We start from the raw sequence: 26649 nt of genomic DNA, 5'->3' as shown, positions 1-26649 counted from the left end.
GATTCAGGTGGACCTCTCTGCAACTTTCACCCTGGTGAGGGTGGCCAGGAAGACTTGGAATGGTCCCTGCCAGTGGTGGGATCACCAATTCTTCCTCCTGAAACTTTTTAATAAACACAAAATCTGCAGGCTGGAGGTTATGCAATAGTTTGCTCGCTGGCACAGGTTGTCCTCCTTAGATCTGCTTTCTGATGGTTTTTAATTGATCTAGAGAAATACAATAGTTAATCACTTTGTCATTGCATATTGCTAAACTATCTCCAGGTTTCATTGGTGGTCCTATTGCCATGTTGGGTGGTCCTGCAAAAAGGATTTCAAACAGTCAGAGATTGTGTTTTTGTTGGTGGTGCATGTGCATGTACATCAAAGCAATAGGGAGGGCTTGAACCCAGTTAAGATTTTTGTTCATTTGAGTTTTAAAGTTCCATTATCTCATTTTATCACTCCCCCAGTTTGTGGGTGGTACAAACAATGTTTTTTTTAAAATCCAAAATAAGCATTTTAGAGAGTTGTGTTAGAACATTTTGTGTGTGTCATTTTCACTGGAGATTGTTCTTGGCACTCCCCAGCAGCAGATCACCTCCTGTAGGAGGATCTTTTCCACTGTGAAGGCATCAGCTGTCTTAACTGAGAACGCTTCAAGCCATTTGGAAAGCATATCAACCATCACCAAACAATACTTTTTTCCTTCGGCAGAAGTTAGTTCAATGAAATCAATCATTAAATGTTGAAAAGATGCTGACTGTGGTGTGGGCTCCCACTCCTGTCAGTATGAGGCTTCTAGAATGTTGTTTGAGAAGCAAACTAAGAGGTTTTCACAAAAGATTTGAGCAAATTTAGGAAAGTTGACTGTAAACCAATTTAGATCCATTTTTCTTAACATACTCCCTTGTGACGCATGGTCGACTCCATGGGTCACAACACAGAAGGGATGAAAAAAATGTTTTGATAAGCAGAAATTTTGGTTTGGACCAATCCAAACTGAATGTTGGAGGGAAGACCTCTTTTCCCACCACTGTGTTTTCTCATGTTGAGTTGCAAAGGATTGGAAATCTGTGAGATCAAGAGTGGTTGGGGTGGAGGCTAGCGACATTGTGGTATCCAGAGGAAGTGTTGCTGCACATTTTGCCTCAGTGTCAGCTACTGCATTTCCTCTAGACACAGTCAGAGCCATTTGTGGGGCTGCATTTTTGATTACGGCAACAGTTTTAGGCTGAAGCACCATGTCCAACATTTCAGCAACAAGTTTGTGATTTAAGATGGGGGAACCATCAGAACGAAGAAAAGATTGTTGTTTCCATAAAGCACCAAAGTCATGAACTGCACCAAAAGCATGGCAAGAGTCTGTGTAAATGTTCACATTTTTGTCTTCAAAGAGAACGCATGCATTTGTTAGAGCCACTAGTTCCGCAGCAACTGTGGCCATTTTCTGCCAGGAAATGGAGTAATTTAATGCTTTCAGGAACACACAGATCATGAGTGGGAGCTGCCAGCAGAAGGTCATCAACATACTGTAAGCCAGCTGTTCGTGGTGCGAGTATCAGATGTGAAAGATTCTCATTCATTGCTTGGTGGAAAATGGTTGGTGATTCACAGTATCCTTGACATAATCTTATGAATGTGTAGAGTTTTCATCAAACGGAAATGCAAACCAGAACTGACTGTCTGGGTGAACTGAAACACTGAAAAAAGCATTTGCTAAATCAATGACTGTGAAAGACATGCTGCCTGTAGGGATTTGTGATAGGATGGTGTAGGGATTTGTGATAGGATGGTGTAGGGATTTGTGATAGGATGGTGTAGGGATTTGTGATAGGATGGTGTAGGGATTTGTGATAGGATGGTGTAGGGATTTGTGATAGGATGGTGTAGGGATTGTGATAGGATGGTGTAGGGATTTGGGACAATAGGTTCTCTAGGAATGACGGAATCTCTGAGATCTTGAACAAAACGCAAACTCTGACCTGCTTCTGTCTTATTTGTGCAGCAACAGTTTGCTTTGGTGCACTTCCACCTTTGTGCCACAACCCTCTGAGCATGGATGTGGCGCAAAGTGCGCTGACATGAAATTATGCAGAAAAATACAGAGACCTGTTAAGGAAAGTTGTGAGCATGGAAACAGACTTTATTCTTAAATGATTGAGCTTCAATCTATCACCTCTCACCTAAAATCTCTCCTCTTCCACTGAAGCTACTGCAGATCCATAGCTCTAGCTTAACATTTCACATACTGTTCTGCACTGTTATACTTTTGTCAATGCTATCTTCAGTGAGTGTAGGAAATTTTAGTATCCAAGAGCTGCACAGGATCTGTCAAAGCCTCGGATCGCTACCCCTGCACCGAAGGGGTAGCGGGTTGTTTGTTGATGGCTCAGCAGAAGCTTTCTAATTGTTTCCAAAAAGTCGAGGTGATCACAGCTAAACACGGAGCAGCCAGCATGAAATCAAAAGGAATCATCTGTAGACCTCTGTGACTGGACTGTCTTGAGACACAAATCTGGAGAAGGATCCAGAACCTGCCCTCTTTAACACAGGTGGACTGAAGCTGGTTTTTCAGTCTTCAGGACGGCCGACTGCTCTTGTCCTCTGCCACGGAGTCCTTCTGGCATGACAGATCCCACTTCTCACACCAAGCATGTGGTGGAAACTCCTTATCAAACAGGCAGACAAACTACTCAAGAATTGATAAAGTTTCAACTTTATCTTTCAAGTGTTTTATTTGAAGGCAGTCAACAGACTGAATCCAACAGAGTCAGGAAAAGCAGAGCAACATCTCACAGATACATCCTTTTTTAATCCACTTCTGTTATCAGAGAGTACATTCCATACAAGAACACAGTTCTGGACAGAGAAGCAGAAGTGGCAACATCAGCCGGTTTGGTCCGGTTCTAATCACTTCTTACGGTACGTAACTCTTCTATATCAGGAAAACGTCCTTGGCCGAATCCTGGAAGATTCTGCAACAACTTGAACACGTTGTAAAAAAGTGACAAAAGCGAGAACAGACAGTGACTTACTCCAAAATGTCCTTCACAGACAAACAAAGTGAAGGTATATAAAGTCTGTGTTTCCATCTCTGAGACATCCTGTGACCAGAAACTGCTGCTGGAACAGACTCTTCAACTAACCATCAGAACAAGGTAACATTTAAAGTCCTACTGCTCATGGTGATGTTTTATGTCTTGGTTGAGTTGATCTGTGATGCTAATTATGAACTTTCCTAACCATTCTTTCTACAGATGGCTGCCGGTCTTCTCTTCTCTCTGCTTCTTGGTCTGAGCTTTGGACTCTGGGATGGAGCTGATGTAAGTATGGAGAAGGACTTAAGACAATGACTGGTATGTCCCTGTTGGGAGCTTTGGCTGACTGACGTAGATCAGATGGAGCAATCTGAGCCATCACTTGGTTGATGAGAAAACTTTGTTTTGTTGGGAATTTTGTCCTAAAACTTTGGGTTTTTCATCCACAGGCATGTGAACTAAGAGGTATGTGATTCTTTTACTGTTGGAGTTTCTAACATGTAAAAGACAATTATATTTTGAGAAGTTCTTTGAAAAGATGGGAAACTTTTGCTATATTGGGTCATCCTTTCAGCAAAATTACAGACCTTAATTTCTGTGTTTGGTGTTAAAATGATGCTGATTATCAGATCTATGTATTTACCTTTTCTCTTCAAATTTTTCAGATCCCACAGCATTTGACTGCCCTGCAGGTTGGAGTTGGTTCGACCATCACTGTTTTGTGGTTGTAACTTTTCAAAAGTCCTGGGCTGAAGCAGAGGTACAACAGATGTGATGATCTCAGCAGATTTCCTACATTCAAAGGAAATGTAAATTTATTGATATAAAGACAATAAGATTCACCAACAATAAGGTTCCAGAAACTAATTTCCATTAAACAAATAGATCCATAATTTCTAAAGGTTGATATTCAGCTGCACCAACTGTCTCACTGCACAGAGGAAAGTTTAACCAGTGTTGCCTTTTTCAGAAACATTGCCAGAATTTGGATTCACATCTGGCCTCATTCCACAATATAGACGAGTACAACTTCCTCAGACAGACTGTCCTCAGATCAACTTTAAAACAGTCAAGATTTTGGATTGGCGGTTATGATTCAGCACAGGTGAGAATTTAAAAACATGCAAATATCTCCGTTCGGTTGATCACTTTTCTGTCAAGATGCATTTCTCATGGCTCTTTTTGTAAAAGCTTTTAGATGACATTTGTTGTGAATTGTTTTCTTCTGGCTCCTCTGACCAGCTGAGGGTTTAAATATCAATGATCCAAACACAGTTCATGTTTTCTGTAATGAGTGACAGATGTCTAGGTTGGTTCTGTGTGATTTGTTTGCAAAGAAACTTTAAACTTTGACATTCGTTCAGGAAGGCACCTGGTTTTGGAGTGACGGCTCCAAGTTTATTTTTTCCACCTGGGGCTCCGGTCAGCCAGACAATGCTGGTGGAAATGAACACTGCATGAACATCAACGATCGTGGTATTTATTACTGGAGATACACCTGTAATTTAATCATTTTGTTTAAATGCATGTTTTTTATCTTTGTATCTGGTGTCTTAGTGAGTAGGAGTTTGTCCTGTAGTGGGTTCCTGGTTCGAACCCCCACTCCATTCATGTCCGTTGTGTCCTTGGGCAAGACTCGTCATCTGCCCTGCATGCTTTCTGAAACCAATCAAATCATGTCAAAGTCTTTGTCAGGACTTGTCTCTTTGTCTCTTTACAGGACGAGATTTTGTTGATGATTCTCCCTGTGATATGACCCTTCCCTTCATCTGTGCCAGAGCCGTGTAACCTAATGCCTGATAATCTGAACCGTATGGCTTTCCTGCTGGTGATGTCACTTCCACCTGGATGTCAAGCCTCGATGACATCACTGCTGGAAGAACCTGATTTCACTTCATTTCTCACTTAAATAAATGTTTTTTCTTAAATCTGATTGATTGAAATATAAAATTTAAAAAGTGTCAAGATTCTAATTAAGCAGCAGCTATAAACTAATTGGTAATATTTCTAAATCTCAGCTATAAATTTCTACTGAAAATTATCAGAGTATCAGTGCATTAGTAAAGTAATAAAAATCTATGAAATATGAAGTTTTCACAAACTCTGAATCACATGTTTTGCAGAAATTCACTCGTGTCACAAATATTTTACACCCAATGAAACCTTGTAAAAATGTTTGTCATCATAAACCTCTGGAACACCAAACATCTTTAGTTAAAAATCTGTTGACCCCAAGCAGGATACTGCAGATGGGTTGTTATTTACAGCAGATGAACCAAAACACACATGAATACAGACACACACACACACACACACACACACACACACCCACACACACATACACACACGCACACACACACACACACACATTCATAACATCCTTCCACTCGAGGTTTGTCGAGGTTTGTCTCCTTATGGGGACCTCATAAAAAAGGGACGGAGAACTCCGACCTGCTCCTCTTTTTCTTTTATTTTATTTTAAACATTTTAGACCAAATTGGGACTTAAACCAATTGAGGGATGGGACTCCAACCCAATTAAAAATGCTTATCAAGTCACGTTTCTGTCAGTTTTGCCTTGTCTGGTCGAATCTCTTCAATCCGTCGTTGGCAGACAAAGTCAGACATAAAGCGTGAAGAATCCCCTGAACATTGTCCTCCAGGTCTTGTCGACTCTTTAAGAGTGTTGTTTCTTCGTCTGTCAGCGAACGGGCATGTAGATATCCGGGTCATAACGCCAGTATAATAGGTATTTTTTTTACCTAAATAAAAAGAACCGCAGATGTTAATTAGTGTTCGATCAAGGTCTTGTTTGCAAAATGAGAAAACACAGAGAGCTGCTCCTCCAAACAGTGCACCATGTGTTCTGACACTGCAGAAATGTTTGTCTTTTATTACACAAAGCAAGAGTGAGGGGGCTACATAAAGGAAGGGGGGCTGGTGCTGATTACAAGACAAGCAGAAAACAGAAACTATATTCTGAACACAGACAGTTTTACGACTAAAGAATCCACAAATCGGTGACCGGCAGCGCCCTCCATGACTGCTTGTCCTGAACCGCTCCTCCTCTGGCTGCGGACCGACTCCCATCCTGCAGTAACTCCAGATCCATTTTCTTCTCTGGAACCTCCATGTTGACTCCAATCTCACATAATCCAGCTGCAGCAGCAGTCATTATACCTTCACTTTCTGTCCTCGCAGAAAACTTTCAGTCGCTGGAAATAAATCTTTTTATTTTTCTTTCCCAGAGTAATTTAGTTAAATGATAGACACTTCTGTCATTTACTTGAACAGTCTTTGTTCTGGATGCAGCCTGCAGCACTTTGTGTTTCATGACATATGACTGAAATTGAACCAGAACAATTCTGGGTTTTATCCTATGGTCCTGTTCTCTGGTCCAGGCCTCGGCCCCATCCTATGGTCCCTCTCCACATGGAGTTCATCTGTCACTCGCAGTTTTTTCTTGGCTTTATTCATTGATAAAGATAATCATGTCATTTCCTTCAGAGCTTTCTGGCACTGAGTAAATTCTCATATTGTTTTCTGGCTTGACTTTCCAGTTCCTCCCATGTATGTTCTGATTATTTTGCATTTGAATAACATGTAAAAGCACTTTAGAGGTTTCATTCAATATCTTCAGATCCATTCTTTTTTAACATTGAGAAATCTGCATGTAGCACATTTAACTCTGCCTTTAATGATCCAAAACTAACTATTGTTTCAGATCTAAATTATTTTAGTTATTTGACTATTGCAGCCACACCTGTGGCTTTCACTGAAAGGTGTCCTCTATTGATCTCCAAGCAACTACGCAGCACACCCTGGCCCTGCCGTATAGATAAATATGATTATCTACACACCTTGATCACCTTCAGAATAGTCAAACCTGACCTGCTTGGCATTAATTTGCTGATCCGACTGTTTTCTTTTCAGTGAGAATGAAATGATCCTTTAGATAAAATGCATTTCATTCTCACGCATTTCAATTTTATGTGACAAAACTGAGGACATTTACTCTTTTTATTAAAGTGAGGTTTTCAAATTCTTTTGAAATGTTAATTATTTTATTGTGTGTTATTGTCTGAGGACAAATGTGTTCCAATTTCATTGTTTCAGTTTAAACAACAAAAGATTAAAATCATGGAAAATGTTTGTTTTTCGTGATTTGCATTTAGGTGAGTTTTGTAACTTTGTAGTTTGTTATTGTCCATAAACAAAGTTGAAATCTCAACCTTCTTCTAAAAACACATCACTATTTCAGTGATGCAACAGAACAGTATAATAATAAAAAATGTTTAACAGAAACTCTGAATTTTATATTTACAAAAATAATTCCCCCCTAACTATCTCATATTAGAGTTTATGTCAGATATGTCATAAATATCTGACATGCTTGGAAATTTTAAGTAGAAATCTGGTGATGTGTGTGATGGGTTGTCACTGGGGTCCAACTAAGGTCAAAGATCAAAGATGCCTTCCTGATGTTCTGTGATATCGGGTTTTTCTGTGTGAGGAAACACAGACAGCTTAGAGTTTGTGTGCATTATGTCTTGTATGATTGTCTCTCCCCTTTATACAAAATTGACAATTTGTTCACTTGAGATGTTATTTACCACTAATTTGCACCAAAATCCTGACGCTGTTGGCAGGATCCTTCCTGTGGCCACTGGGACGTCGTGAGCAACTGAAATATCATCCTGCTATTTTTTGTTTGAAATCTCAGCTACTTTTAACTCTTCTGTTGTTTCACATTGTCGTCATGCAACTTTTTACCAGTAGTGGGCACTCTTGCATGTTCCAGCCTCCAACTTTGACAGAGTACAGAGATGTGTGAACTACACAAAAAGACTACCATGGACACTGCTGTGATTCATGTAAAAAATATGAAGTGAAGCTTCTTTATAATTATAATTTTAAATCACAGTGGTACTGGAGGGATGTAGGTAGCTGGGTTAGAATGCTACCAGGCTGTGGCCTTTGGACTTGTTGGAATTATTATAATAATGTTTGGAATAGCAAATCAACAGGACAGAGGATAGAGAGCTTGTTGGAGTCCTTGTAAAGCTAACTGTAGATAAGACAGGCGTTGCTGTTTAGTGCATGAGAAACAAACAGTCAGAACACGTCACAAACCCACACAGAGCTTTGTGCAGGAATACCATGTGCAAGCTGGTTTGTTCACATCTGTGCACATAAAAAGCCCCCACAAAAAACAGTTTTTGTCATGTTTTTGAATCTTTTGACAAACCTGATGCTTTTTGTAGTTTTCAGCAACTGAATATCAAAATGATTAATTTTTTTTTCTACATCTAAGAAGATCTAATAAAAGTCCAGGAAAAATCTGACCATAGCAAGTTGAAGCCACATCACATGGGAAACCCCACAGAGTGCAATAATTCATGCAAATATAGAATGGAAAATAACAGCTGATATTTATCAAAGAGCATTTTGATTCTAGTTACTATGACATGGTTGATTTATTCGAAAACCTGTTTCTGTTTTTTCTCTAGTTTTTAAAGATGTTTTATTTTAGGATGCTGCCATTAACTACCGATATCAACTTGTAATTAGAAAGCATCTGATGTGTTTCAGTATGTAAATAATTTTATTCTGACATATTTTGAATGCAAAGCCTACAGTACTTTGTATATTTATGTTTAGCAGTTTGATCAGGATCATATTTGTAAAGTCTGAAATAACCAAGTCTACCAACAACATTAATAAATAATTTACTAATTACTTATTAATTCATAAATTATTCATTAATAATAATATATATTCATTAATATCAATAAATATATTAAAGGAGATGTTTTACTGGTTTTACTCTGGTTCTGCTCTCAGTTACTGAACATTTAAATGCTTCTGAAAACGGAGTGACTAACATGTGAACAAAGACAACGACTGTCATGCCACCTAATACCTGGACAGATATTTACAGATTCACTCCACCAGAAAACTATCTGGACGATCATTTCTATAAAACAAGTCATTGTTCAAGAGACAAAATGAAGATGTTTACGGTTCAAGGAACAAACAGTTTCTGCATTAATAGAAATAAATTTTACAATAAACATCAAACTGCAGCAAACTGAGGAATCAGCTGACTGTTTCCAAAACATTTTTCTTTTTTTGTTGTTGTTTTGCTTCCTTTTCTTTTGATTTCATCCCAAAGGAGAGGATTTAAGTTGTTTTCCTGTTTAGAAACAATTAGCAGTTAATAAATATAGTCAATAATCCAGATGAGAGGCGAGGTTCGTTGGTAGACGGTGTGCAGGCAGACATTTGCTCTGATCATGTTTCTGATTGAAGCTGCTCCTGTGTTCGTTACGTCGGGGCAGCAGAACCGGCCTGTTGGTGTCGTGATGTGTGAGTTGCAGTGGCGGAGCCAGAGGGGTGGCCGGGGTGGCACTTGCCACCCCCAACAGAGCCCTGGCCCCCCCTACTGCCACCCCCTGGAAATGGTAATTTTAAAATAAAATACTTATGAGATCGGAAAAGATTTGCCAGGAAAACTGTAATTTCCGACTGTCCCTGAAGGCAGCCCGATGGCCGACGCTGTTCATTGGTTAAACTGACATGTTGGTTCCTGCTTGATCCAAAACATCAACGGCTTTAGAGTTACACCCATCAGGAGTTTTGCAGGTATTTCCAACATTTTACCGCTCAGCAGTAACCGCTGTTACCTTCCTAATGAGAGGCGGCTCTTGTCATACATTTCTAAAAAGAAACAAAATGGTTGTGTACCGCTGCATAGTGCCTCGTTTATTATATTAGCCATGCTAGTGCTAATAGATCGTGTTTTAGACAGATTCTTTTAACATATATTTTTAGTGACATGCTGCCCTCTAATGTTTTATTTCTCCCAGCTCTTGCTTGAAATGTGTGGTAAGAATATGAGAAAAACCATTAAGTTTAATAATGACTGAAATGTAAGTAGGCTATGTCATATGAAAGCTTTGAATTATAACCCAACTAGTTATATTAATTAATTTTAATTAATCTATTTTTAATTTAGTATTATTTTAGATAGCTACAGAAAAGTAAAAACTATAGTTTAAATAATAGTTAAAATGAAGAGAGAAGGGAATATCTCCCAGTTCTTCTTAAAGAGGCAAAAACCAGGACCAGACAGAACCCTGCAGTGACCAGGACCAGACAGAACCCTGCAGCAGTGACCAGGACCAGACAGAACCCTGCAGCAGTGACCAGGACCAGACAGAACCCTGCAGTGACCAGGACCAGACAGAACCCTGCAGCAGTGACCAGGACCAGACAGAACCCTGCAGCAGTGACCAGGACCATACAGAACCTTGCAGCAGTGACCAGGACCAGACAGAACCCTGCAGCAGTGACCAGGACCAGACAGAACCCTGCAGTGACCAGGACCAGACAGAACCCTGCAGCAGACCAGGACCAGACAGAACCCTGCAGCAGTGACCAGGACCAGACAGAACCCTGCACAGTGACCAGGACCAGACAGAACCCTGCAGCAGTGACCAGGACCAGACAGAACCCTGCAGCAGAGACCAGGACCAGACAGAACCCTGCAGCAGTGACCAGGACCAGACAGAACCCTGCAGCAGTGACCAACCTGGAGAATCCAGCCAGGAGACTCCAGGCCCAAGTGGATCACCAGCGGGTTAGAGGCTGACAGAGAGTTTAAGTATTAAAATCCAATAAGCCTAATTCTAAAGGTTAGCATGATGCTTTTTGCATTTTTTATTGTGTCTGTTTATGCATTTCCAATGAAGTTCCAGAGAGAGATGAGGGTGATACATTCAGAGTCAGACTCTGGGGAGGAAGACAGTGAAGCAGAAGGAAATGGCACTGAACTGCCCCCACCCAGCACAACCTATTGCACACCAGAAGCAGTTTATTTATTTATTTATTTTTGAGAATTTGTTTTTGGTCATATTCTGGGCTCTGAGTTTACATTTACATGTTCACTGGTCCATAGAGCCGTTTAACGTCTTGTGATCATGGCAAATCTTTGTTAAAAAACCATTTTAATTTGAGTGTGTGTGTGAGAAAATATTTGTTCCTTTCGTTCATCATTTGTATATGGACCCCTGATAAAGCCTTGCTCACCCTTTGGCCTCCCCTTGAAAAAAAGTAGCTCCGCCACTGGTGAGAACATGGGTCATGTTGAAGGCTCAGTGAAAAATAAAACAATAAAAACTGCAACAAAAAAACAAGGAGAAGACAGGAAAAAAATACTAAGAAGGAACTGAAGTAAAACTGCAGAACTAACAGAAAGAAACAGAAATAATAACCCAAAACAAAAGTGAACAAAATCCTGACCGTCGGTCTCATCACTCTGTCAGCGCTTCTACTCTGGATGAAGCCTCAAACACGTCATGATCCGATTGCTTGATTTTATCCCCATTTAAATCAGTTTAGATTTCAATCTGCTCAGGGAGTTTTGCCCATGAAAACCTTCCAGGTATTCAGGTCAAAGGTCAGCTGTCCAGAGGAAGAGCTGCCGTCGCCAGGCTGCAGAACCATTAGCTGCTGCTGGGTCACTGCAGGGAGGCGTCGCTGCAAACTGGAGATTTCATCTCATCTTCACCGACTTCTTCATAAACTCACAGACTTCAAGAAAAAGGAAATTAATTTCTCTGCATTTCCAACAGTTTTAGAACATTTGAAGATCGTGACACTCACCTGAAAAACAGAGCAGAAGATTCAGAAACCTGCTTTCATAACATCGACTTCTAGAGTCTGAACATAAACGACCCCAAGTTCAGCTCTACGTCTGCAACAGGAGGACAAGACAAACGTCTGACCATCAGCTGATTTCAGGACTTCCTGTGAGCTTCTGCAGTGAAATCACAGCTTTTAGTTTTCACCCTTAAATGTTTGATGTTGACAATCAAACTATTACTTTTGACCACCAGAAGGTTTTTGATGTTTCAGAATAAAGGAAAATAAAAAGCTTTGAAACAGAAAACTCAAACTTACAAGTAAAGTTATTTTAAGGTCTGAACCTTAAAACAGGAAGTTGAGGCGAAGGCGTCTAAACGCTCAGCTGAACGTTTCTGTTCACAATCTGATTCAGAAATAGCTCATGTAAGTTTGGTTTTAAGGTATTTTGGCTCCAGTGGTCCTTATAAAACAATAAATTAACAAATTATTGGGTGGAGGTCAAAGGGGAAATCCCAGACCGAGAATCGAACCACTGACCCACTCAGAGCTGAAACCGAGTCGGCTCAATGAGAAAGGAATAAAAATGAGAGGCTGTAAGAGAAAGACGAAGCAGAACCAAGTAATGATGAAGAGGAACCAACCAGAGCTCCTGCAGCTGCAGCTTTTAGAGACAAAGGAACATTTTCAAGGCGTTAAATTACTCAGTGCTGCCCCTTTAAAGGATTTTACTCCTTTAATATCTTCCAGCTCATCTTGTTGCTTGTTGCAGCCGCCGGATGAATCAAGCACAAATCTGACAGATCTTATCAGAGCAGAGCTGCATGACATCTGATCAACTTCTGAACCCAATTAACTGTCAACTGTTGCAAATGAAGTTTGTGTTCATGTTTCTGTTTGATTTCTATAAAGAACGTTTCCCTGCATGTTTTTAGTGTGGACTGAGGCTACGCAGTCTTAGTTTTACTCCATTTCTTTCGGCCAACAGCAGAGTTTTCTGTTTAGTGATAGAAAATAATAAACAGAAATGACAAGAGGCGGTTCGCTGACTGTAGAAATAATTTATTAAGCAGAAGTTTGAAAGAAAACCAGGAGAAATAACAGACATTTTTACAGAGCAGAGATGTTTCATCAGGCAAGACGATCTCTGACAAAACCACCAGGTTTTCTGATATGAATCAAAAAGAAAGTCGACTTGAAAGATCAAGAGTTACATTTAAATTCAATATAATAACAATAATAAATGGACGAAAAGAAGTTAAAATGGATGAATCTGCCTGTTTCAGCTTTGAACAGACTAAAGCCGGTTTCTCTCTGCGGTCCTGACGCTACGCCGTGTTGGAGTACAGAGACTCTCCTCCAACATGGCTGCCAACAGCCACCCGAGGAACCGAGTAAACCAGGTCGTTAGAAGGTCTCAGCTGATTCTCCGAGCTTCTGTTGAGGAAGTTCACCTGGGTATATAGGTTGGTCTAGTCAAATCATCTTCAGCCTGAAGAAAGAAAAGCAAGCGGTCAGGGTGAGCTGCTGGTCAGAGCAACAAGAGCTTCCTGATCATTAAACTGGGTCTGAAAAACACAAAGCGGGTTTGGGACACCAAGGCACTCAGGTCATCTCCATTCCATCCAACGATCTTTCATGTTTTTATTTGTCACGAATGAATGAATGTCAGTTTTTGCCAGTATTCAGGTCAAAGTTCAGCTCACCGTGTCCAGAGGAAGAGCTGCCATCGCCAGGCTGTAGACGCCATCAGCTGCAGCTGGTTTACAGAAGGAGGCGCAGCTGTAAACCGTAGAGATTCTCACAGGAACAGAGTTCATCTCATCTCTGATTTCTTCATAAACTTCGTTAGTCTTCAGGAGAAAAGGTGAAATTGATGCATCTTTATTTCTGACCGTTTTAGAGTTTTTATGCTGAACTGTGAAGCTCCTCAAACTCACCTCAACAGCAGGAGTTTTCCTTGTTTTCACAGCAGGAGCTGAAAAACAGACCAGAAGATTCAGAAAGCTCCTTCCAGGACATCACCACCTGCACAGGTTCTGTCTAAAGAGGTCACAAAGGAGCCACTAACTGAACCCCCACAGTCCTCCATCCGTCCTCGACCAGCTGCAACTTGGTTGAACGGAAACAGATGAACCAAACTGGACCTTCGCTTGCTCACCAGGTTCTCCCTCCTCCTCAACTTGAGGGAACTGAAATGCTTTTCCAGAGAGCCGAGAGACGTGATTTCCAGGTGAGTCTCCTCTCACTGAGAGATGTGTCTAAAACATCTTGCTGAGGAATTATCCAGCCCAAATGGCCTCAACCTGAAATGATCTGGTTACATCCTGCAGCCTGACCTCAGATCTGCTGCAAGCTGGGCTCATGAGCAGGTGGACAAGAGTCACCAGAATCATATCTGAAAGGTGTTGAGCGTTCAGGTGAGCGCATCTGTGAATCTACTCTTCTTTCTGATTTGGAGCTTCAAGATGCAGACTTTCTCTTTTTCCACCTTCCAACTCACTCCACACCTGGGAACCTGCATGTCTGTCCTCTTCCTGCCTTCTCAACCAAGATCTATCAGACTAAACACCAGAACACTAAAAACCAGAACACTAAACACCAGAACACTAAATACCAGAACACTAAACACCAGAACACTAAAAACCAGAACACTAAACACCAGAACACTAAAAACCAGAACACTAAACACCAGAACACTAAATACCAGAACACTAAACACCAGAACACTAAAAACCAGAACACTAAACACAAGAACACTAAAAACCAGAACACTAAACACCAGAACACTGAATACCAGAACACTAAAACACAAGAACACTAAAAACCAGAAACACAACACTAACACAAGAACACTAAAAACCAGAACACTAAACACCAGAACACTAAATACCAGAACACTAAACACAAGAACACTAAAAACCAGAACACTAAACACCAGAACACTAAACACAAGAACACTAAAAACCAGAACACTAAACACCAGAACACTGAATACCAGAACACTAAACACAAGAACACTAAAAACCAGAACACTAAACACCAGAACACTAAACACCAGAACACTAAAAACCAGAACACTAACACCAGAACACTAAATACCAGAACACTAAACACAAGAACACTAAAAACCAGAACACTAAACACCAGAACACTAAACACAAGAACACTAAAAACCAGAAACACTAAACACCAGAACACTAAATACCAGAACACTAAACACAAGAACACTAAAAACCAGAACACTAAACACCAGAACACTAAACACCAGAACACTAAATACCAGAACACCAGAACACTAAAAACCAGAACACTAAATACCAGAACACTAAACACCAGAACACTAAAAACCAGAACACTAAACACCAGAACACTAAAAACCAGAACACTAAAAACCAGAACACTAAACACCAGAACACTAAAAACCAGAACACTAAACACAAGAACACTAAACCAGAACACTAAACACCAGAACACTAAACACAAGAACACTAAAAACCAGAACACTAAACACCAGAACACTAAAACCCAGAACACTAAATACCAGAACACTAAACACCAGAACACTAAAAACCAGAACACTAAACACCAGAACACTAAAAACCAGAACACTAACACAAGAACACTAAAAACCAGAACACTAAACACCAGAACACTAAACACAAGAACACTAAAAACCAGAACACTAAAAACCAGAACACTAAAAACCAGAACACTAAACACCAGAACACTAAAAACCAGAACACTAAACACCAGAACACTAAAAACCAGAACACTAAAACCAGAACACTAAACACAAGAACACTAAAAACCAGAACACTAAAAACCAGAACACTAAACCAGAACACTAAACACCAGAACACTAAAACCCAGAACACTAAATACCAGAACACTAAACACCAGAACACTAAAAACCAGAACACTAAACACCAGAACACTAAACACCAGAACACTAAACACAAGAACACTAAAAACCAGAACACTAAAAACCAGAACACTAAACCAGAACACTAAACACAGAACACTAAAAACCAGAACACTAAACACCAGAACACTAAAAACCAGAACACTAAAAACCAGAACACTAAACACAAGAACACTAAAAACCAGAACACTAAAAACCAGAACACTAAACACCAGAACACTAAAAACCAGAACACTAAACACCAGAACACTAAAAACCAGAACACTAAACACAAGAACACTAAAAACCAGAACACTAAACACCAGAACACTAAACACAAGAACACTAAAAACCAGAACACTAAACACAAGAACACTAAAAACCAGAACACTAAACACAAGAACACTAAACACAAGAACACTAAAACCAGAACACTAACACAAGAACACTAAAAACCAGAACACTAAACACAAGAACTAAACACAAGAACACTAAAAACCAGAACACTAAACACAAGAACACTAAAAACCAGAACACTAAACACAAGAACACTAAACACAAGAACACTAAAAACCAGAACACTAAACACCAGAACACTAAACACAAGAACACTAAAAACCAGAACACTAAAAACCAGAACACTAAAAACCAGAACACTAAACACCAGAACACTAAAAACCAGAACACTAAACACCAGAACACTAAAAACCAGAACACTAAAAACCAGAACACTAAACACAAGAACACTAAACCAGAACACTAAAAACCAGAACACTAAAAACCAGAACACTAAACACCAGAACACTAAAACCCAGAACACTAAATACCAGAACACTAAACACCAGAACACTAAAAACCAGAACACTAAACACCAGAACACTAACACTAAACACAAGAACACTAAAAACCAGAACACTAAAAACCAGAACACTAAACCAGAACACTAAACACCAGAACACTAAAAACCAGAACACTAAACACCAGAACACTAAAACCAGAACACTAAAAACCAGAACACTAAACACAAGAACACTAAAAACCAGAACACTAAAAACCAGAACACTAAACACCAGAACACTAAAAACCAGAACACTAAACAGAACACTAAAAACCAGAACACTAAACACAAGAACACTAAAAACCAGAACACTAAACACCAGAACACTAAACACAAACACTAAAAACCAGAACAAACACCAGAACACTAAAAACCAGAACACTAAACACAAGAACACTAAACACAAGAACACTAAAAACCAGAACACTAAACACAAGAACACTAAAAACCAGAACACTAAACACAAGAACACTAAACACACACTAAAAACCAGAACACTAAACACAAGAACACTAAAAACCAGAACACTAAACACCAGAACACTAAAACCCAGAACACTAAAAACCAGAACACTAAACACAAGAACACTAAAAACCAGAACACTAAACACAAGAACACTAAACACAAGAACAACTCCAACACCTTCCACCAACATCAGTCCTGGTCTTACATGCAGCTTCAGGTCCTGAAAGCTCAAACTTTAAGATCCCAGTCAGAACCAGTCAACCTGAAATACCTGTCATACTTAAATCAAACTGAAATATTGAAAAGAAGAAAAAAAACTTTGGAGATTTGGTCAATGGTAACCAGAATAACAATGTTTCCGAGTGTTTGTCCCGTTTCCTACCTTCAGGGTTCTGTGATCTGTTTCTGCAGAAAACCAGCAGAGCCGCAGTCAACATGATGATGATGAAGATGAAGGCCAGACCCACGATCAGCAGAACGTCTGCAAACAGGACGTTTTGTTGGGTTATTAGTGTTGATGTGGGTTTCAGAGCCCAGCTGGACAAATATTGATCCCAAACATCCAAAAAGGTTTCATGTTTCTGATGTAACTTCATTATTATGTAAAGTGTGATCATGTATTTATGAATTATGTGTTATGTTTCTAATATGCATATGTAACTGTTTTTGTAATTAATGTTTTAACCCCAGGAAGAAAAGCCGTTGTTATGGGGATCCAAACAAACAAATCCTAAAAACATAAATTAGCATCAAACTGAGCATTTCTGTGCAAACAGAGTAAAATCTCTGCATGTCCAGCAGGGAGAGCGGTTGGACCTGGAGGTGATTTATCGCCATCAGCCAGAGCTGAACGCTTGGTGGCTGCAGAGGAACCTGAAGAGGTGAAACTCGATGCACTGGAGCTGAAACTCCTGGTTGTTGTTGCTGTAGTTGTTGTTGCTGTAGTTGTTGTTGTTATCGGTTGGACTGCTGGGAATTGGAAGAAAAGTTTAGCTCCAAATAAAACAGAACAAGTTTGAAATGAGCCAAGAAAAGCAGGTGGCTGGAAATCGCAATAATCAACAACAGTGTCATAATTTACATTAAAAGCAAATTTCATAAAATACCTTCAAATTACAAGGTGGGATGTTTTTAACACAAGCATTGTTACATTTTTATTTTAGATTGAAGAAGACTTAATTTTTATTTAACAAAAACTCACCATCTGTAACGGTCAGATAAAAGTCTCTGTGTGGATCAAAGTCGTACGCCACGTCCAGGTTACATCGGTACCGTCCTGAGTCAGACTGGGCAGCGCTGAGATGCTCACAGACAGAAATCCTCCTACATATTCAATGCTGTATCTGCCTGTTTTAGCTCTGTCTCCATCAGTCTCAATAAGAACTTGTTTTCTACATTCTCCTCTGCAGAACTGATGTTTTCTCCCATCAGAACCAAAGAAACAGGCGACTGTCAGTGAGCTGCCAGCTTCTTTATAGAGGTGATGATCTTTGCTTCCATCCAGCAGAGCTGTTAAAATAATCATCAGTTACTTTCTGACTCATCATAATAATCTGATCACATTAATCCCAGTGTCACATGGCAGCTGCCCAGTTGAACCAGTCTAAGTCTGGTGATCCAGTTCCACATTTTCTCTGGGATTTTAGCAGCTTTTCAGACTCACCTTCAACAACAACCAGTTCAAAGTCCTGGTATAAATATCTGGATGAATATGTCCACAATCCACATCGGTACCGTCCTGAGTCGGACCGGGTCAGCGCTGAGATGCTCACATACAGAACTCCTCTTTCATATTCAATCCTGTATCGTTCACTTCTCGCTGATGTTTTATGTGTTACAATGAGAATGTTTTTTTCTTCACAGTTTTCCCAGCAGAAGATCTTCCATCCTCCAGATGAAGGAAAGGAACATCTAATGTTAATTTCTTGTCCAGAAACTTGATAAAAACGCTTCACAGACTCATCGGTTCTGCTGTTGGTGATGTGCAGAGCTGCAGAACAGACCAACAGTTAATGTCAGGACTTCCTGTTGTTCTGATTCAGTTATGGACCGGCTCCAAGCGAGAGCAAAACCTCACGTCTCTGTAATAAACTCCTGATGAATTTCACCTTCAACCCCCAAGAATCCAAACATTAAAACTAAGAAGTTCTGAAACGATCCGATTGGAAACGGAAATGATCAAAATTAGATTCCAAGCTTAAATGTTGCAGCTTTAATGTTCAGGAAGCAGAAACATCTCAACAAGCCTCTGTTTTGCTCTGGTTATTTTAAAACTTCATCTTCCTTTTTTAAAGCCAACCAAACGCTCAGCTGCCTGCTGAAGTTTTACAGTTTCTGTTTACATGAACAGAATAATAAATTAGTGAAAATGTTTGAATGAAGGAAAGTGAACTCACGGAGGCAGACGAGGCAGAACCAGGTGAAGATCATGTTGAGACTCTGATGGATGGAAGTTGAACTTCTCTAAAGTGTTTCCTGTTCTAATGAAAATGTTAATTCTCTTCCTGCTTCTGCTTTTCAGCTGCAGCTCATTTCTTTATAACTATGCAGCATCACTGTGTCTTCATGCTTATTTGCATTTACAAATTATTTTACATCTAAACATTATGTTTCCAAAAGAGCATCTGACTAAAAGCTGCAGATAGATAAATAAAAAGGATCTGATACAAACTTATAAAACTAATTAATTACATATTACTTCCAGCTGAAATACTTCTGCAAATAAGCTCTTTAACTAAGGTTGTAAAGTTCAACTAAACTGAAAGTAAAAGCAAAAGATGAATAAGAAAAACTTTGGTTACGTTCACACTGCAGGTTTTAATAATCAATTATGATTTTTTTTTTATAAAAAACACATTTTTTTAGTTGTTCACATTTCCAAATATAAGTGATCACTCTTCAGATCACTCTCCATGTGATCTGAAGAGTGAACTGCAAATGACCGGGCGCCACAACGCAGAGGGCGCCATAACGCAGAGGGCGCCATAACGCAGAGGGCGCCATAACGCAGAGGGCGCCATAACGCAGAGGGCGCCATAACGCAGAGGGCGCCATAACGCAGAGGGCGCCACAACGCAGAGGGCGCCATAACGCAGAGGGCGCCATAACGCAGAGGGCGCCATAACGCAGAGGGCGCCATAACGCAGAGGGCGCATAACGCAGAGGGCGCCATAACGCAGAGCGCGTTCTGCCAACCCACATAAAGAAAACTCTGTTCTCTAGTGACACGAATTCTCTCGTTGTTTGTGGAAGTAAACATGGATGCTAATAATGCAGCATGTCTTATGAAGTTGTTGTCTGACTGCAGACAGAAAATGAACTTGATCCCTGCTACAGTTCACCCTGGTTGTTGTTTTTCTTTCCGTTTGCACCAATCAGGATGCATTTGCTGAATGTTGAGGATAAATGTTCAGGTTGGACGGATGCGACCGGGTGGGACGGATGCGACGGGTGGGACGGATGCGACCGGGTGGGACGGATGCGACGGGTGGGACGGATGCGACCGGGTGGGATGGATGCGACCGGGCCGTTCGGACTCAGCTCTGTATGTCAGATCAGATTCGTGTCGGATGGAGAACCGCACATCCAAGAGGCCTGATCCGCGTTGTTCAAACTGTCATGAAAAACTGCTGCATTTAATAGCAACTGCTGTTCTGTGTATCGACCATCTTGTCCCAATAAAACTTTTAGAAGTCAACCTTTAAAACGAGTATTAGATCCAAGACATACAGTAGAATATTACCGCAGTACAATTAATGGGGTTGTGCTTTTGTCTTTTAATTTTGCTTTAATCTGTTTCTTTCTGTATCTAAACATTAGAAGTTATAGTCATGGAGAAATTGAGTTTTGATAATTGCGTCAGTAGTAATAACTGGTGATAATTATTCTGTTGGAAATGTTTATAATGTGTTCATGGTAAGGTTGGGGTCAGGAAGTGACTCAGATGAAGTGAGTGAAAAGGGGAAGCAGAGTGAGACTGAAACAGAACGAGACAACATTTAACCTGAGCATAAAGAAGAAGTTCGTCATGGACTTTAACACGTTTCAGAACATCTAATGGTTTTATCTTTTGTTGTAGAGGTTGGTATTTGTGCAGACATGAAGGGATAATTATTTGCAGAACTGAACTGAGCGTCTGATGTCAGGGATGAGAAACGTGAAGGAACAAAGATCTTTGCAAAGATGTGCAGACCAGTTCTGCTGTGATGCAAAGACAACCAGACAGTCATAAAACCACAAAACAGAAACTCCAGTTTCACAATAAACCAGGCTTATTAAACAACTAACCCTTTTCTTTTCATGTTTTGATTTTTAAAAAGACTTAAAAACATCACGTCAGAGAAACCAACGTTAAAAATGATTCTTAACAGGTTGAGCAACAAAATATTATTAGCTTGAACCAAAATCAAAAGCAAAGTCTGATTTTCCAAGATTAACTTTAAGTACATTTTTATTTTTGCTTTTGTCAGTTTCAAGTTATTTCAGTGACTATCGAGGGGTTTTGGTCATAAACAAGAGAGGTGCCAACAATCTTGTCAATGTTTGAATAGAAAAGTAAACCAGGAAGTCAGCAGAGCAGATGAAACGGAGAACAGCAGCAGATTGATTGTTTCTTCTTAAAAATAAAAGCTTTTATGCTTTGGCTCAGTACAGTTGTATCCAAACACTTCACTTGTGTTTTAAACCATAAACGTTTAGAAACAATTGGATATGAATGCTGTTTTGGTGAGACTTCCTGGTTTCTAACGGCTTTCCGAAGTCTGCTGCTGAGGCGAGTGTTGACCTGAATCATCAGATAAATTAAGAAGCAGCAAAACTCCAGCACTCAGTGAATCCAACAGACATTATAATGGTCCCAGTTTGGGACCCTGGACCAGAACTAATGCTCAGGGTATTAACGGTTCGAGGAGAGGAAGATTTCCTGTTGACGCCTCTCTGGAATGAACCTTTAACTTATGTATTTATACATGTGTCCTCTCCAATGTGGACCCTCATGTGTCTGTTTAAATGAGGCTTTTGGTAAAATCTTTTCCCACAGACGTGACAGCCGTAGGGTTTTTCTCCTGTGTGGATCCTCTTGTGTTTATTTAAATTTGATTTGTGGTTAAATCTTTGTCCACAAACGTGACAACCAAAGGGCTTGTCTCCGGTGTGTATCCTCTGGTGGATGTTTAAAGTCGACTTTTGATTAAAACTTTGTCCACAAATCTCACAACCAAACGGTTTGTCTCCAGTGTGGATCCGGATGTGCTTGTTTAAACTCGACTTTTGATTGAATCCTTTCCCACAAACATCACAACCGAAAGGTTTGTCTCCTGTATGAATTCTCATGTGTTTGTTTACAGCTGACTTATCACTAAACCTTTGACCACAAACATCACAAACAAATGGTTTTTCTCCAGTGTGGATTCTGATGTGTATGTTTAAATGTGACCTTCTGTTGAATCGTTGCTCACAGAAAAGACAACCAAATGGTTTATCTCCTGTGTGAATCCTCATGTGCTTCTTTAAATTAGCCTTAAGACTAAACGTCTGTCCACAGACATCACAAGCAAATGGTTTGTCTCCAGTGTGGACTCGTGTGTGCATGTTTAAATCTGCCTTTCGACTGAATCTTTTCCCACAAACGTCACAACCAAAGGGTTTTTCTTCCATGTGGACTCTCTTGTGTTTGTTTAAATCTGACTTTTTGTTAAATCTTTGCTCACAATCATCACAGTGAAACGGTTTCTCCTCTGAGTGGTTCCTCATGTGCAGATTTAAGCTTGACTTTTGGTTAAATCGAACTTCACATGCACTACAACTGAACGGTTTCTCTCCAGTGTGGATTCTCCTGTGAATTTTTAGGTGAGACTTCTGGTTAAATTTCTGTTCACAGACGTCGCAGTTGAATGGTTTCTCTCCTGTGTGGATTCTCAGGTGTCGGTTTAAGGAGTTTTTTAGGCTGAAACCTTTCCCGCAGTCATCACAGGTAAAACCTTTTGAATCAGTCTGGATGTTTGCTGAGTCGACGTTTTTAGCCGAACGGTTTTTTCTTGAGCCATGTCTCTGGACGGAGCGCTTGTTACCAAACTGTTGACTGCACTCTGAGCAGCTCAGCGACTTGTTGGCGGCGTTTCCTCCTGACTCTGCAGCTCTAGTTTCCTTCCAGTCGTTCTCGCTGTCCTCAGTTTCAGAGCCAAAGTCTGGTGGGTGTTTCAGATGAGAACCAGGATGGTTCACATCCTCCTCCTCCTCCTCCTCTTCATCCCCACTGACCTCCGTCTCTGAAGAGCTGGAAGTGTCTGGGTTCCTGCTGGACTCTGCTCCTCCACTGTGCTCTCCATCCCTTTCTGCTTTCATCTGGCCAGCTGAGCTGCTGGTTGGAAGATCTCCAACTTCTGTCTGATGAAGCTGAGAGAACAGAGGTATATCTTCATCATCCTCACTCTTCATAAGAACCACAGTGAGTGGAAACCTGGTAGGATCCATCTCCTTCTTCACACTGAGCTCTTCATCCTCCATACTGCTCCAGACTTCCTCCTTCTTGATGTGGAGACGCTCTGCGTCCTGCTGGTCTCCACCAGGACTCTGCTCTTCATCAGCTTCTTCTTTAACAATCAGCTGCTCCTGAACACCTACAGAAAACACAGGAACACATTGTGAACAATTAGAGTTTAACATTTCTAACAAGATAAAACAGAAATAGAGGAAGAACTGATGCTGAGATCAATCACATGTTGATTAATGAAACTGGAAAAATGAAGGAAGTTCTGAGCTATAAAGAAATTATCTACCAGAGTTCTGACCAGAACCAGGAACGAGAACCTGGACTGGCTGCAGATGTTTGGGATAATATCAGGTTGATTATGGATTTTCCTCTTGACCATTTTTAATTCATGTGAAAATGTAAATAGACTATTTTTAAATGTATAATGTAGTTTTAACTACACATTATGTATTCTATATAAAACTTATTGTGTTACTTGAAAACAGAATTCTTCCTTTAATAAAAACGATTTGAGTCGACTCAGGTTTGCCTTCTGAGTCGTTTTATTTGGTCATTTTAAAGCCAATGCAATTATGTACAAATCATATAAGATCCTTTCTGTAAATATCAAGTTTACAGTCAATAAAGTGTTGCAGGGAAAATATATTACAAATAACCCAAAGTTCAAATAAATGATAAACTTTGTCCTGGCAAATATTCACTGTATGATTTAAAAAGTCATACAGATTTCATAATTGCGCAGCAGCATGTTGGATGTTTGCTGCATTAAAAACTGAACAACAATGTGACTTAAGATTAAAGATTTGTATAAAATCTATTGCTGTTCTGTTTGCAAGAGGTTGTAACTCAACAAGGTGTAAATTTGAGCTTATTCATAATCTTTTCTGCTTATTTGTATATGATTGTTGCCAGTTTCATTTGTTTTCTTCTGGAAGGGCCACAGTTCAGCATGTCTCTGGTTTTTATCTCTATAACTTGGTGCATTTTGATCAGGGATCCATGCAGACCCCTGCTGCGCAGCGAAGGTCCCCACATAAACTGGCCACCAGTGGATGTGACACACCGCAACAAGCCTCAAACAGACAGCAGCTTCTCGTTCCGGTACATCCGCCATCTTCCTAAAACTGCTGCTAAAGTCCACAGTGGATGTGAAAAAGGAAAAGCCACCGACCCGGAGTTTCCATCTGAGCGGCAGAGCTAAAAGCAGAATCCATGTTTCTGTTTTTCTTCCAGTCGCTGTTTGAGCTGCTGCCTCTGCATTTCCGGTACCGTTTCTGTCTCCGGTCCGGCCCGTAAACCGTTACAGTTCAATTTAAACCCGCCTTACGACCAAAACCAGGAGAAAAGCCTCGGGTCACCGCGGCCGGACTGAAGAGGAGCTGGAGTCTGCGCAGTAGGAGCAGAGAGGCCCGGACACGCAGAAAGGAACAAAAACCCGGAAGTCCCGCCCACACAGGGAGTCAGCTGCGAGTTAGTCTGTCCGCCATATTAGTAGGGCAAGGGCGAGCTATGTAAACATTAGTAATGGAAAGAATTGCGGTTTTAACCGGTAGAAAAGTAACTCACCTTGAAAATGCGATTTTAGACGTTTTTAATTGATCTTCCCGCAAAAATATTTTAATACTGATTTGAAATGCTACAAAAATAAAGGATCTGTTATTTTTGGCTTAAAATAAAGCTAAAAAGATCATAACAAAACGTGCAAATATGCAAATTTTAGAATCTGAAAGGAAAATTACAGTCCTGTGCAAAACTATTAATACCCATAAAACCTTCTTTTAACGTGGTTGTTAGCTGATGTCAGTCTGAACCAACAGTTTGTACAGAAATGGGAACCAAATGTAAAATGAAAAGCAAAAAGACCCACCAGCAGTGTTATAACGTCTAAGAAAACTAGATTTAAAATATAAAATAAATTAATCAAAATAGAAATGAGAGTAGCTCCAACTGCAGCATATCTGAGGAGCTCCTCAGAACTGGAGCTGATGTTTTTCATGGAAACATCCAGACGACCACATGGTTGTTTCAGGTTATTTCAGCCTGCAGTCCTTAAATCCACCTGCTCAGTCTTCTGCCAGCAGCAGGACAGCAGAGCTACGTCTCAGCTGTGATGGAGTACATCGACTCTTCCTCGGATCGGTTCAAATCCGTCATTTGGACCGCGAATGAACTGACAGCTTCTAGTCTGTCTTATGATTTGTACTTCTGCTTAACTTATACTACAGCGAAGATGTTATTGCACATGCACCGTCCAACCTAACAGCTCTTAAGGAGACGCAAAAATCAACGCAAGAAAAACTTTTCTCAGGATTTTAACTTAATTGTTTTTCTGCTGCAAAATTTTAATTCAAGCACATCAGTAATTTATCTTCGAAAGAAACCAGCTTTAAAAAAAAATCTAAGTTGCAATTATAAAGCAGCTGAAGCACAGATAGAGTAAAGACTGAGGCCCAGATTCTAAATCAGACCTTCTTCAGGTTCACTGACCAAACTGCAGCCATCAGGTCCACAACCCGAGTTCAGAACCCGAGTTCAGAACCCGGTTTCTGCTGGCAGGACAGACTCTGGTAGAAGAAATGATAGTTAAAGCTTTACAGAATGAAAGTTTGTTCCAGTTTAAGAACATTTTTACAATAATCTATTCTCAGGTTTTAAGATTTTACTGAAATAAAACTATTTGTACAAACTCTCTCCTCACAGCTTTATATTTTTACTCTAATCAAAGAGAATAAAATCACCTCCATCTTTACTCCATCGTCTCGTCTCCTCCTTGAATCTGTGAAACAAAGTTTCATTAGGAGAAAACGTCTGAAGCCTGGAAGAAAAACATGGATTCAACAAGAAAACAGGTTCTAAATATGGATGATCATTTGAAAACAGTAAAATAAGCAACATGAGCTTCTGCACAGAACCAGCAGAGAGGATGATGATGATGATGGTCAGAGTTGAACCCACAACCAGCAGCAGATCTATAGAGGTTTGGGAAGATCCACAGGTTTGGTTAACATGGAGTTATGGTGAATTAATGAGTCAAATGAAATATGACAAAACTATTCGGGTAAATTAAGCTCCCGGTAAGGAGAAAAAAAAAAAAAAAAACTCCATTGGTGAAAAACATGAGATGTGGACATTTGAATTAACTGCATTTTGGTGCAACATATTCAGCCTGACAAAATCATTTTGGATCCTTTTAAGCCATTAAGAGTGAAATGGTCTAAATCTATATTTTGTCTTTTACACAGATCGATTTAGTTAACAGGAATGAGATTTACACAAACGTATAGTTG

General features: G+C 40.1%; 2 protein-coding genes across 2 annotated transcripts; one reads left to right on the top strand and one right to left on the bottom strand.

The window, feature by feature from the left end:
* Nucleotides 1–3036: 3036 nt before the first annotated feature.
* LOC129377029 (ladderlectin-like) lies at nt 3037–4934 on the top strand. Its single transcript, XM_055056758.1, has 7 exons — nt 3037–3140; nt 3240–3305; nt 3470–3485; nt 3686–3780; nt 3991–4125; nt 4385–4496; nt 4741–4934. Exons 2-7 carry the CDS (start codon nt 3240–3242, stop codon nt 4806–4808), a joined length of 492 nt encoding a protein of 163 aa, XP_054912733.1. The 5' UTR covers nt 3037–3140; the 3' UTR covers nt 4809–4934.
* A 16370-nt stretch (nt 4935–21304) lies between these two features.
* On the bottom strand, nt 21305–24730 carry LOC129377039 (zinc finger protein OZF-like). Its single transcript, XM_055056764.1, has 2 exons — nt 24534–24730; nt 21305–23489 (listed from the first exon to the last, which is right to left on the bottom strand). The coding sequence occupies exons 1-2, from the start codon at nt 24574–24576 to the stop codon at nt 21826–21828; spliced, it is 1707 nt and encodes a 568-aa protein (XP_054912739.1). The 5' UTR covers nt 24577–24730; the 3' UTR covers nt 21305–21825.
* Nucleotides 24731–26649: the final 1919 nt, after the last annotated feature.

The sequence above is a fragment of the Poeciliopsis prolifica genome, unplaced genomic scaffold (assembly GCF_027474105.1).
Source record: "Poeciliopsis prolifica strain line A6 unplaced genomic scaffold, Auburn_PproV2 SCAFFOLD046, whole genome shotgun sequence".
Lineage (NCBI taxonomy): Eukaryota > Metazoa > Chordata > Actinopteri > Cyprinodontiformes > Poeciliidae > Poeciliopsis > Poeciliopsis prolifica.
This window is presented reverse-complemented; position numbering and strand designations above follow the sequence as displayed.